General features: G+C 40.9%; 1 protein-coding gene across 4 annotated transcripts in view; it reads right to left on the reverse strand.

The window, feature by feature from the left end:
• The window catches only part of edil3a (EGF-like repeats and discoidin I-like domains 3a), a 247730-nt gene extending 238132 nt beyond the window's left edge, over positions 1–9598 (reverse strand). For 3 of the 4 annotated variants that reach the window (XM_036935509.1, XM_036935507.1, XM_036935505.1), the window contains exon 1: positions 9124–9597. In XM_036935509.1, the coding sequence (XP_036791404.1) occupies positions 9124–9187 (64 nt within the window). In that variant the 5' untranslated portion in view covers positions 9188–9597. Of the gene's footprint in view, positions 1–9123 lie in introns of all 4 variants that reach the window. The other variant, XM_036935506.1, reaches the window with a different exon arrangement.
• Positions 9599–14043: the final 4445 nt, after the last annotated feature.

Consider the following 14043-nt stretch of genomic DNA (forward strand, 5'->3'; position numbering starts at 1 on the left):
TCTGTGGAGATGGGAGATTCTTCCAGAAGGACAATCATTTCTGCAGCACCGAACCAATCAGGCCTTAATTCTAGAGTGGTCAGATGGAAGCCACTCCTCGGTAAAAGGCAGATGACAACCCACTTGGAGTTTGCCAAAAGGGACCTAAAGGACTCTCAGACCATGATCAACAAGATTATCTGGTCTAATGAAACCAATATTGAACTCTTTTGCCTGAATGCTAAACATCATGTCTGCAGGAAACCTGGCACCATCCCTAAGGTGAAGCATGGTGGTGGCAGCATCATGCTGTGGGGATGTTTTTCAACGCCAGGGACTGAGAGACTAGTCAGGATCGAGGGAAAGATGAACGGAGCAAAGAACAGAGAGATCCTTGATGAAAACCTGCTCCGGAGTGCTCAGGACATCAGACTGGAGTGAAGGTTCACCTTCCAACAGGACAACAATCCTAAGCATACAGCAAAGACAACGCAGGAGCAGCTTCAGAACAAGTCTCTGAATGTCCTTGAGTGGCCCAGCCAGAGCCGGGACTTGAACCCAACCAAATATCTCTGGAGAGATCTGAAAATAGCTGTGCAGCAATGCTCCCCATCCAACCTGAGTAGATCTGCAGAGAAGAATTGGAGAAACTCCCTAAATACAGGTGTGTCAAGCTTGTAGCTTATACCCAAGAAAACTCAATGTTGTAATCGCTGCCAAAGGTGTCTCAACAAAGTACTTAGTAAAGGGTCTGAATACTTATCTAAACGTGATATTTCATTTATTTATTTTTTTCACATATGTAAACATTAGAAAAATATAGGTTTTTTCTTTGTCATTATGCGGTATTTATGTGGGGGAAAAACGATTTAATCCATTTTGGAATAAGCCTGTCATGTGAAAAAAATAAAGGGTTCTGAAAACTTTCCGAATGCACTGTATTTATGCTGCAGGAGAACAAAGGTGCAAAAAGTCCATGATTTGGAGTGCACACCTCAATAATTAAAAGCTCCCCCTGTCTCCTGGGGTATGTCGGAGGAAAGACCTTAAACCACCTCCACCGGGGGCAAACTATCTGCCCTCAAGGACACCTACAGGATGGCCAAAAAGATCATCAATGACATCAACCACCCGAGCCACGGCCTATTCACCCCGGTATCATCCAGAAGGCGAGGTCAGTACAGATGCATCAAAGCTGGGACCGACAGACTGAAAAACAGCTTCTATCTCAAGGCCAACAGACTGTTGAATAGCCATCACTAGCTGGCTTCCACCCGGTTACCAAACCCTGCACCTTAGAGGCTGCTGCCCTTAATACATCGACTTGGAATAACTAGCCACTTTATTAATGGAACACTAGTCACTTTAATAATGTTTGAATAATGTTTACATGCTGCTTTACTCATCTCATATATATATACTGTATTCTATTCTACTGTATTTTAGTCAATGTCACTCCGATATTGCTCAATCTAATATTTATAGATTTCTTGATTCCATTAAGACTTGTGTGTATTGTTGTGAATTGTTAGACACTACTGCACTGTTGGAGCTAGGAACACAAGCATTTCGCTACACCCGCAATGACATGTGTGAAAGATGTGTGTGTGACCAATCAAATTTGATATGATTTGAGGAAAACTCCTTCACCAAATCTGTGATAAAACGTGGATAATATTGTGACCAGAACAATACAAATAAAATAAAGCATGACACTAATAGACCTTAAAGGGCCAAAAACAAAAAGCATCTGGCTCTGGTTTGTTGTGAACAGATAAAAGATAAATCACATCCAAAGCTCTCTGCGTCATCCCTCTGTTCAATTCCTGGATCCATAATCCCCTCACAATGCCTGTCCAACTTTAATCTCACAAACAGTCTCAACGAATCTGTTTTATTCTAAATCTCTAATTCGCTGGAAACCTTAGGAAACCTATTGGCCTCTGATTTGGTCTTGGTATTGTGGTCGCGTAACATTTTCTTATCGAGAAACATGATTTAAGTGATATTTAACTACCCTTTGAGACACATGAATGGAAACAGTTAACACATTATACCACTTACTTAGTTTGCAGGGAAGTGCAAAGTATTGTCATCATTGTGTTGCCCTGTTGTTAGAGAGTTCTGAAGGATTACCAGGTAACATGACAATAACGAGCTTACTTATAGGCCTGAAGATCCCAAAGCATCAATAAGCATAATGCTGGTACAGAAACACTTGGAAAGGCTAGTCAAAATGTAGATATTTGTGGATCATTGCCAGCCGATGCTACTGTATTTGACCCGCCATTTCAAAACCTTACCAAGGACAATAGCATCCAGATGACTTGATGACCCCTTGACACATATACAAAGTATTTTAGCAGTTGAGTCATCATATCTTCTTAATCCAAGCCACGGGTCTCATGAATTCCAAATCTGTAAACGAATGGGCTACTGAGTTCTTTGCTGCAAAGTTTAAGCACACTTTCTTGAACATAGTCTGAAACTACAAACTAATATCTGTTTTACTGGAGTAAAGGGCTCTATCACTACAATATGCCTATGTCCAGCTTCCAGGAGCCTTATTGGACTGAAGAATTACCATTATCAGAATGCTAAGGAGATGACCAGCCGAGCCATTACGTATATTACGAGTGGCTAGGGTAAGTCGTAGAGTGAGGTTAGTTCTTAATTTTTTTTAACCTTTATTTAACAAGGCAAGTCAGTTTCAGAACAAATTCTTATTTTCAATGACGGCCTAGGAACAGTGGGTTAACTGCCTTGTTCAGGGGCAGAACGACAGATTTGTATCTTGCCAGCTCGGGGATTCGATCTTGTAACCTTTTGGTTACTAGTCTACACTGCTGCCCCAGGTTAAGCTGTCCTAGTTGTTTTATTAAACAACATCAGGATACCTTAAAAACCATTTCTTACATTTTTTAAAATGTAGTTACCCTTTAAGGTATTAAAAAAGTAACACGGCCACTCATGGATTACGTGTCGTGATTTTACACTCTCTGCCACCCTCAACAAACCAGCCTGCACTTCACACCCTTTAAAATAACTTCTTATGGCTGGGGGCATTATTGAGTAGCTTGGATCAATACGTTGCCCAGAGTAAACTGCCTGCTACTCAGTCCCAGTTACTAAAATATATGCATGTTCTTAGTATATTTGGATAGAAAACACACTGACGTTTCTAAAACTGTTTGAATAATGTCTGTGAGTATAACAGATCTCATATGGCAGGGAAAAACCTGAGAAAATATCCAACCGGGAAGTGGGAAATCGGAGGTTGGTGGTTTTTCAACTCATTCCTTATTGAAGATACAGTGGGATATTGGTCATGTTGCACTTCCTAAGGTTTCCACTAGATGTCAACAGTCTTTAGAAACTTGTTTGAGGCTTCTACTGTAAAGGAGGGGCTCATAAGGGCTCTTTGAGTCAGTGGTCTGGCAGAGTGCCACAAGCTCGTGACGTTCGTGACGCTCGTTCATGTGAGAGTTAGCTGGCGTTCCATTTCTTTTCTACAGAAAAAAGGAATTCTCCGGTTGGAACATTATTGAAGATTTATGTTAAAAATATCCTAAAGATTGATTCTATACATCGTTTGACATGTTTCTACGGACTGTAATGGAACTTTTTGACATGTCTGCTCCAAGTGAACGCGTTTCGTAAGTTTGGATTTGTTTACAAAATGCGCTAACAAAAGTAGCTATTTGGACATAAATGATGGACATTATCGAACAAAACATTCATTGTGAACCTGGGATTCCTGGGAGTGCATTCTGATGAAGATCATCAAAGGTGAAGTGAATATTTATAATGTTATTTCTGACTTCTGTTGACTGCACAATATGGCGGATATCTTTTTGGCTTGTTTGGTCTCTGAGCGCCGTACTCCGATTTATTGCATGGTTTGCTTTTTCCGTAAAGATTTTTTGATATCTGACACAGCGGTTGCATTAAGGAGAAGTGTATCTAAAGTTCCATGCATAACACTTGTATTTTCATCAACATTTATTATGAGAATTTCTGTAAATTGATGTGGCTGTCTGCAAAATCACCGGATGTTTTTAGAACTACTGAACATAACGCGCCAATGTATACTGAGATTGTTTGATATAAATATGAACTTTATTGAACAAAACATACATGTATTGTGTAACATGAAGTCCTATGAGTGTCATCTGATGGAGATCTTCAAAGGTTAGTGATTCATTCTATCTCTATTTCTGAATTTTGTGACTCCTCTCTTTGGCTGGAAAAATGGCTGTGTTTTTCTGTGACTTGGCTCTGACCTAACATAAGCGTTTGTGGTGATTTCGCCGTAAAGCCTATTTGAACTCGGACACTAAGGTGGGATTAACAAGAAGTGTATCTTTAAAATGGTGTGAAATACTTGTATGTTTGAGGAATTTTTATTACATTTTAATTTTAATTCTGTTGTTTTGAAATTGGCACCCTGCACTTTCACTGGCTGTTGTCATATCGATCCCGTTAGCGGAATCTCAGCCCTAAGAAGTTTAAGCATTCTTGTGGCCTTAGAACATCCAATGTAGTTGTTTTTCAATAATAAAAAAGTGTGATTTTGAGAGCGGATATCTGAAAAATCTGGGAACATTTCGAAACCTGGAAAAACACAACCAAGAAAATGGAATTTGGCAGAAAAATTGAATTACGCAAAAATGTATTATGCAAAGATTAATTCCTGTTTCGCCCCAGTGTCTATGTTGCATTTCTGTATGACAATGCCATTTACAGAGATAGTGAAGGTCAGTGAGGTAGATTGCAAGTCTGTGTTATTGAAAGTGACCTAAACATAAGCTATAAACTTTCAACAGGGAATGGTGTACATATGTAATGGGCTTTCAGATAGATTGCTAGCATCTGCATTAATTTAAGCCTCACATGGTTTACTAATATGCAATTGCTTGTTAAACGGAAACCAAATCTATTGTTTCTTTCATTGTGAGGGCAGATTTTTCATATTTCCTTTGAGGCAATCCGTTTCAATTGACTTCAAAATGTCTAATTCAATGCTAACCAAGGACAATTCAAGAATTTAAATTATATTTTAGTATTCACAGACACTGCATATATAAAATATACAGTATAATGCTCTGTCTGTTGTTCTTAAGAAATACCACAGACCATATTGTACAAATATCAGTCATTTATTTTTATACTGATTTGAGGTTTTGGATATCCTAATGCAATTATGGTCAAGTGAGTACAATTTTCCTTTAAGTCTGCTCTAAAAGACATTTCCGGGGTTGTCAGACTAGTGCACTAGCCACATCGCTATGACAGGTCACATACAGTATTACCCAGGTATGGTTGGTAATTTTCTGGGACATCTAAGGGAATTACACATAATGCTCGTTGCTTGATGAAGCTTCATAATCATGTTATGACAAATCAACCACATAGCTTTTCAGAATTAAAGTTACACAAAGCTAACATCTCCTGCCCTCCAATCTCGATTCAAGCACCCCATGAACCGAAGACAATGCGCTAGGTTAAATCAACAGCCATCGCCAATATCACACAATCTCATGACTCAGAACTAATTTCGAATCCACAGGACTGATGGGTAAATTGAAGGGTTCTTGAGTTGTATAATGATTTCTTCGCAGAATGACAAAGATACCACTGACATTTGATAAAATGTATTTACCCTTCCGCTCTTTGTCTCGCACACACACAAACACACAACAGACACCTACACTACATTACCAAAAGTTAGGGCTCCATGCAGTCCAGTCAATTTCTTCCACAACGATCTTGAAAAATAATTTCTGGATGGACCTTTCTTAGTGCACAGGGGCATTGCCATGCTGAAGGAAAGGGCCTTACCCAAACTGTTGCCACAAAGTTGGAAGCACAGAATCATCTAGAATGTCATTGTATGCTGTAGTGTTAAGATTTCCCTTCACTGGAACTAAGGGGCCTAGTGGTGTTTGATGCCATTCCACTCACTAATTTACAGTGGGCTTAATGCTGTGTGATGCTTCAACTCACTGTCCTCTCAACTCACTGTCCCTGCTTGTATGGCTCCCGGGGCGAACCCCCCCTTCAGCCCCCCCCCCCCCCCAAAAAAACACCATTCTGCACTTTCACGGATCTGTCACGGAACTTTCATTACTCACACCTGTCCCCTATTCCCACTGATTGTATTTGTATATATGTACCCTTTGGTTTCCATTGGGCGGTCAATTATTGTTACAATGTCTGTTGGTGCGTGTAAGTACCTGTGCTGTGAGTTTTGGCTTTCGTGCTATTGAGGATTGCGCAGATGATTACGGGTCTCGTACCGTGTGTTATTTATTTAAGGTACTTCTCGCTCTTTTGTTTTGGGTTTCTACCCTGTGTTTTATTATGTGTTTGTTTGGTCTTTGTCCCCGTTTACACAGCACGCCGCAATTTGGGTATAATAAAAAAAACTATTGCGCATTCCTGCACCTGTCTCCCGTATCATTGATGCCAACGTGACATGCACTAACTGTATTTTTATTCAGATATTTGGAACAACGCGAATAAATATTCATAACATTTAAAACTATATACATATAAAAATATATACAAAAATAAGACTCATAAATATCAAAAAGTAGTATCAAAGACAAATAGAAACAAATTTGTTGATTTGGCACTCGAGCATCAATACATTACCCATCCCCCAACATTGTCAATCAAGAGTCAAAAGTAAACCAATTCACCTTGGTGGTGTGCACACTGGTTTTATATTATTCTCAATGATTTCACACAAACCAGAAAAAAATGCAACAATATGTGAAACTTTATATTCACAGTATAAGAATGAGTTGTGGTTTATTTGGTCGTAGTGTGACTGATTTTACTAATTGCATTGGTACTGTACAAAGTTAGTGGTGTGCTATTTGATAGATTCCCCCTCTCCCCCTACCTCGGGCTTCCAGTGGGGAGACCTGTGGTCAACCTACACCGCCCCCTCCCCATCTCGTACTTCTGAGTGGGAGACCTTCCCAGGCAGTAGCCTGCCTAGTTCACAAACTAGAATCAGGGCACCCACTCCGACAAGGTTAATTGACCCACAGTCCCACACGGTGACGTGCAAATGAGCGATAGAAAACCGATCGCGCAAATATCACCATTATGAATTTGTGCGGTGACCCGTGCCGCCGCCGCCGGCATGATGCCGCCCTGGGCGGCTGCACATGTCGCCTATACCTGCTCTTCAGTAACAGTTGAACATATCAAAGGAGGGTAATTGGCAGGTCAATCAAGTAAAAATTACTCAGTGTAAAACATTATGCAATATGAAATATTCTATGGTCACCATAATTGCACAGGATAACAGTTGATTTCTATATCATAATCTCTCAAGGTTGATTAGTCATTTGCATTCTACAAACTGCAGTCAATTAACATTAGCCTAATCAGAGACGGAAGAGGAAGAGAGACACCCCATCGGCTGTTATTTTTTTATGTATTTGTTTATGGTTCAATGAAAGTCAATGAACTAAGTAGACCAGACCAAATCAATCACATGTATTTATAAAGGCCTTCTTACATCAGCCGATGTCACAAAGTGCTATACAGAAACCCAGCCTAAACCCCAAACAGCAAGCAATGTAGATGTGGAAGAAAGGGAAAAACTCCCTAGAAAGGCAGGAACCTAGGAAGAAACTTAGAGAGGCACCAGGCTCTGAGGGCTGCCCAGTCCTCTTGTGGTTGTGCCGGGTGGAGATTATAACAGTACATGGCCAAGATGTTCAAACGTTCATAGATGACCAGCAGGGTCAAATAATAATAATAATCACAGTTGTTGTAGAGGCTGCAACAGGTCAGCACCTCAGGAGTAAATGTCAGTCGAAAAGTAGCACGTCCGGCATAGCCACAGGCAGAACAGTTGAAATTGGAGCAGCAGCACGACCCAGCCACTATTGCATTGGTGTCTATGGGAGACACACCCAGTTTGGTAGACCAGAACTGGCCTTTTTTATGGTAAATGGCTTGAGTGAACTATCTTCATGTATCCACAATCTTTGGCCTAATCCCCTCTCAGCAGAGTTTAACATGCAATAGTCCTATTGGTAGCCTGTTCAATGGAATCCCAGGCGGAATTGCCTCGAGATGTTTTATGATGTCATGGGTAATATGGGTTCCGCATTGCAACTAATGTAATAATGGGAAGAAGAAGCAAAGGTTTGTCATTCTCTGACATTGATGAGCAAGATTACATCTCCTTCCATCCTTCTTTGTTTAATTAATATCTTCCACATTTTAATCTGCTCGAGACATTTGTCATTTTCTGGCTTCTGTCGCCTTAATTATATGTAGGAACGCAACGCATAAAATGATGCTACAGAGTTTAGTCTTAAACAAAAGGATTAGGCCTTGGGAACGACATATGTGCACTATGAACATATCGTTAGTGTACTTCTATTTAATTAAACACGAGTTTAATAGTTTCCGCTTAAATGATATAGAGCAAATATATTCGCCAATCTTTAAACTTTCGAGAGAATCCACATGTTAAATAATTTTACTCCACTGGATTCAATTCGAATGTGGCTCTGGCATATCCTGCTGTATCCATCAACTGCGCTCGTATAGGCTACGGAGTCGTCTTGTAGTTGCACTTGATATAAGGCGACTAAAAAGAACATCTGAAGTCCTGTTATTAGTTAGACATTTAGAAAAAGAACAGCTGAAGTCCTGTTATTAGTTAGAAATGTAGGTCCCAGCCACCCCAGTAGACTAACATGGAGAGTAATGTCATATAGACAGAATTTGAGCGCATTAGCCTATAGTTGACACAGTATTTCAATTGGGAAGGCTAGTGTGCTTGCTTACTCGTTAAAATCGGTATTATCATCTCCATAAAATGCCACACACTACTGGCAAATCCCAAAATAACTCAGTTAACACTCACTGTATATGTCTACTGTGTTTTCCATTTGCATAACATGACAAGCAGCGCGTATTTAAAGTATTTTGTCACCTTCCGTATTAAAATATGACATGTTGATAGGAAGTAAAATGTTTATTATCGCCTCAGATAATCTGCTTTAGCTGATGTCATTTGATTTACAGCAAACCATCCAGTCTTAAACCTTTGCCTACTTCCTCTCGACTATCCTCCTCCATAACCAGTAATTGATCTCCTCTACTCACCTTTCACAAAATGTGGGACAGAAGCGCTCAAGCAGAGGACGATGGATACGAGTAACGGTCTCATCCTCTTTCAAACAGCAGGTTTCACTTCCAATGTGGGGAAATCAAGAAGATGAATAACTTTTCACGAGCAGTATGGCTAGTCTCTGAGTGGTATCAGCCTAGTGGTTTTATACCTCCTCGATTGGTGGTGGTAAGTCCTCTTATTTTCCGGAGAGTCGCAGACGCACTACCTGGAATGCGGAGTGTTGAAACAAGTGAGTGTCAGGGCTTCGCTGCCTGCCTTCACGTCTTACCGCAGTGGTGCGCGATGCGCTGTGATAGACGAGAGATTGTGCGTGCGTGCTGGTCCCGGGGAGACGGTTTCACTGAGAGTGCGCGTGAGTGTCAGGCAGTGTGTGTCCGAATGTGTGTGTACAAACCCTGGCGGTTGAGGAGCGCGCAGTCGGCTACACGGTCTTTCACAGTTATCCAACTGGGGCGCTGTCTCACTGATAAAGACAAACCCCTGCTCCTCCCCACACGTGCTGATACTGCCAATACAAAACACCGTCAAATTCAAAAGAGTGCAGACCTACATTTTATCAGCCACTCTTCTACCCGTTCTCTATTCTTCCACCGGACCTCTGGGAAAGTGGGCTATGCGCACTCATGAAAACCAGGTCCCTGAGTTTAGCTGCTCCCAGCTCCAATTTGTAAACTCAAACAAATGCAAACCCAATTTGGGTTATTTGAAGACCCCGAACTGGATAAACATTGGACAGATCACATGCTGGGTTATTTTGACCCAGCCAGTTGGGTTGCACGAATAACCCAATATTGGATTACCCAAACATGGGTTAATTTAACCATTAGTTGTTGTCCTCTGCTCCCAGGCTAAGGCACTGCATCTCAGTGCTAGAGGCGTCATTACAGACCCTGGTTTGATTCCAGGCTGCATCACAACCGGCCGTGATTTGGAGTCCCACAGGGTGGCACAAAATTGACCCAGCGTCTTCCGGGTTAGGGTTTGGTCGTGGTAGGCGTCATTGTAAATAAGAATTTGTTTGTTCTGACTTGACATTATTATTTACAAAACCACTAAATGTGTTTTTTTTACATATCCCAACATTAGGACAAGCATACAGCTCTACAAAGGCAAAACGTAACGTAAGTAAGTCATTTTTTTAAACTAAAATATAGACAGATTCTGATACCATGATATATTCTGATGATCTGGCGAGTTCTTGTCAGGAAACTAGATTAACCAGATAATATATAGTGCATATATAGTGCATTTGGAAAGTGTTCAGACCCCTTCACTTATTCCACATTTTGTTATTTTACAGCCTTATACTAAAACGCATTAAATCATTTTTTCAGTCTACACACAATCAGTCTACACACAATACCCCATAATGACAATGCAAAACCAGGTTATTATTTTTTTTTGCAAATGTATAAAAAAATTATAATGAAAAATCACATTTCTTCCATTAACGAATGATGGTGGCCACAGTGTTTTGGGGGACCTTCAATGGTGCAGAAATGTTTTGGAATCCTTCCCCAGATCTGTGCCTTGACACAATCCTGTCTCTGAGCTCTACGACAATTCCTTCGACCTCATGGCTTAGTTTTTGCTCTGACATGTGTAACAGTTTAGCTTCCGTCCCTCTCCTCACCCTGAACTAGGGACCCTCTGCACACATCAACAACTAACACCCACGAATCATCGTTACCCATCTCGTCACAAAAGTCACGGCCCTGGCAGAGAAAAGGGAACGACAACTTCAAGGTATCAGAGCGAGTGGCGTCACCGGTTGAAACGCTATTAGCGTGCACCCCGCAAACTAGCTAGCCATTTCACATCAGTTACACATGCACTGTCAACTGTGTAACCTTGTATTGACAGGTGTATGCCTTTCCAAATCGTGTCCAATCAATTGAATTTACCACATGTGGACTCCAATCAAGTTGTAGCAACATCTCAATGATGATCAATGGAAACAGGATGCACCAGAGCTCAATTTCGAGTCTCAAAGCAAAGGGTCTGACTGCTTATGTAAACAAGGTATTTCTGTTTGTTATTTTTAATAAATGTGAAAAAAGGGCTAAAAAACTTTTTTCACGTTGTCATTATGGGGTATTTTGTGTAGATTGATGAGGAAAAAAATTATTTAATCAATTTTAGAATAAGGCTGCAAGGTAACAAAATTGAACATTCCCCGATATACAAACTGTTAGTGAGGTACACTGCATTGTTATTGATTGAATGAATACATCCCTTTATGCTCCTGGACACATCATCAGTGATGTAACCTGGCGTCATAGGGTGTTTTGGGTCTTTCAACATCAGACACCCTCACCCAGGCGATCCAGTCAAGGTTGATCAGACCCCAACTTGTGTCCTGGTGGCGTTACGCTGCTCCCCATGGATCTCCTCTCTTGATTCAGAACCATCTTGAGTTTTTTTCAGCTGCCTCAATGGTGTTTCTGATGGCTCTCCTCCTCTTCGCTCAATTGATGCGAATCCCTCTATAGGCTCTATAGAGGGATTATCAAGCAAAACTGCTGCAGCCCACCTGGATAGGCATTCACCTTACCAACCCTGCTTCCGGCAGTCAATGACCTGTCCCTCATACTTGGCTCTCTCCCTCTCGTAATCCTCCTCCAGATGATCTTCACAAAGACTGTCAGATCCAGAAAAAATATGGTCTTTGTGGACTCTGAGACCACAGTCTTAGAAACAAAGGTGCTATCTGGAACCTTAAAGGGTTCTCTTATGGGGATAGCCAAATTGGAATCCTTTTTTTCTGTCTTGACCAGGTGCTGCGGGAACTTTAGCTGCCCCTCCAGGCCTGCTGTCAGCTTGCCAGTTCTGAGCAGTAGTTAGGATCCCTGATGGTGGTTTGTACTTTGAGAATGACTGCTCTCTTGCTCGACCCTAAGTGATCTTTTGACTGGTGGGCCGTTCTTCATTTGCTGTTGCCGATTCCTGTGCAGATTGCTTCTAATAAAGTATTTGACTCAAATATTTGTTATAGTTTTTGAAATGCAGGTCTGACACGTTCTAGCTTAATATATAGTTTGAATTGTACGTATTGTATTATTATGTATCCTCTCAACTCTCCTCCTTTTCTTCAAACACTGTCTTCACTGTAAGGACTCCATTTGCTGCACCAGTAAACTGATATGTTGACCCATCTCCCTGCCCGCTGTGGACTATGCCATTGACCTTGTATCCACTAGACCCAGATATAGACTGAACCCAGATCACTTATTCTCCCTCACCTCACTATCCATCCTCATTTGGGCTACTGGGACCACGTTAGGATTAGCAACCAGCTAGAAAAAGTAATGACCTTCCCACATTTGTCTCTTACATTGCTGTTTCTGATACCAGAAAAAGCTATGCTTGCTCTGCATATAATGTGTGAGTTTTTACTGTAGTACAATAAGAACAGACAATTGTACTGAAGTGAGCCATAGATTTAGCCTGCCTCTGTTCCCAAAATTACCTGGCTCAATTATCTTTTCAGCTCCAATTCAAAATGTAATAAGGTCAAGAGGGATGAATGAATTCAGACTGAAAACATTCTCTTTCTGCATCCATCTTTTGTTTGACCTGAAACGGGACCAATATATAGAGGTTATTCTACCTATGAATTACAGATGGAGGTGAACGTACCCCCCCCCCCCCCTCTCCCTCCCTCCCATTCTCTCTCTCAAGGGGGGAAGAGGTTTTTCATATGCTCTCACTGTCTGTTTTATCTCTTGTGTCTGCAGGTCCTTGTGCTCTCCTTCCAAATCAGGGCCCTTGAATTCTGTTCAAGGCCTCCCTCTCTCCCTCTGCCACATGCACAACCAAAACCAGTCTACCAAAGGCAAGAGGGACAGAGAACGAGATAGAGAGAGAGAGATAGCAGTAAGGGATGGGGAAAGATAGAGAATGAGAGAAATGAGAAGAGAGGGAGGGAAAGGAGAGAAATAAGGAGAGAAATAGGGGGAGAGACAGAGAGGACAATGGACAGATTGTGAGTGTAAGGGAGGCATGTAGGACCAAATTAAATCCTCTTGGAGAAGAGACCCTGAATTAATTTGAAAGAGAATATTGCATTGTGTCTTATTTTTCTTGCCCTCTCTGCATTGGGACACAGAGCAGTGTTATATTCCCTGGGCTGGCATCCTCATTCCTCTGTTCTTTTCTCCAGTTAGTCCCTGCCCATTGATAATGCTGGCTTCAGACTTCCCACTGGCATTTCAACCAAAAAATTCAATTTAATGATGTTAAACCCACATGGAAAACTGATTGGATTTGAAAAAAGTCATCAATATAAATGTTGTCTTTTATTTCACAACTTTTAACTTGAATATAATGATTGTGACATTTTTGTTGTTGAATTCACGTTAGCTGACAACTCAACCAAATGTAAATCAAAATTAAATGCTGAACTGACATTTGTGCACATTGGGTTGTTATGGTGACAACATTTGAAATACTCAAATGCGGGACAAGAGGATGATTTTGCGGGACATTCGCAGGACAGTGTAGTCTACCTGAATGGCAGCACCCTCCCCCCTCAATTGCAACATCTGGCTATGCCCAAGTATAGGCCTATTGTCTCAAGAACATTTTTAGTACCCTCAAACACCAAGTTAGGCATGTACCTAACACGTTTTACCAGTGAAATGTCCAAACTAGGTTTACATGCCAATCATTTGATCTCAATCAGTTTCATGGGAATATGCATGTAGATCTTCTTGAATTGAAAATTCTTGAACAAATTAGAGCAGATCGTGTTAACTATATAGCCTTCCTATATTTTGCAGCCTTATACTAAAATGTATTAAATCATTTTTCCCCCCTAATCAATCTATACACAATACCTCATAATGACAAAGCAAAACCAGGTTATTAGATTTATTTGCAAATGTATAACA

Source organism: Oncorhynchus mykiss, chromosome 11 (assembly GCF_013265735.2).
Source record: "Oncorhynchus mykiss isolate Arlee chromosome 11, USDA_OmykA_1.1, whole genome shotgun sequence".
NCBI lineage: Eukaryota > Metazoa > Chordata > Actinopteri > Salmoniformes > Salmonidae > Oncorhynchus > Oncorhynchus mykiss.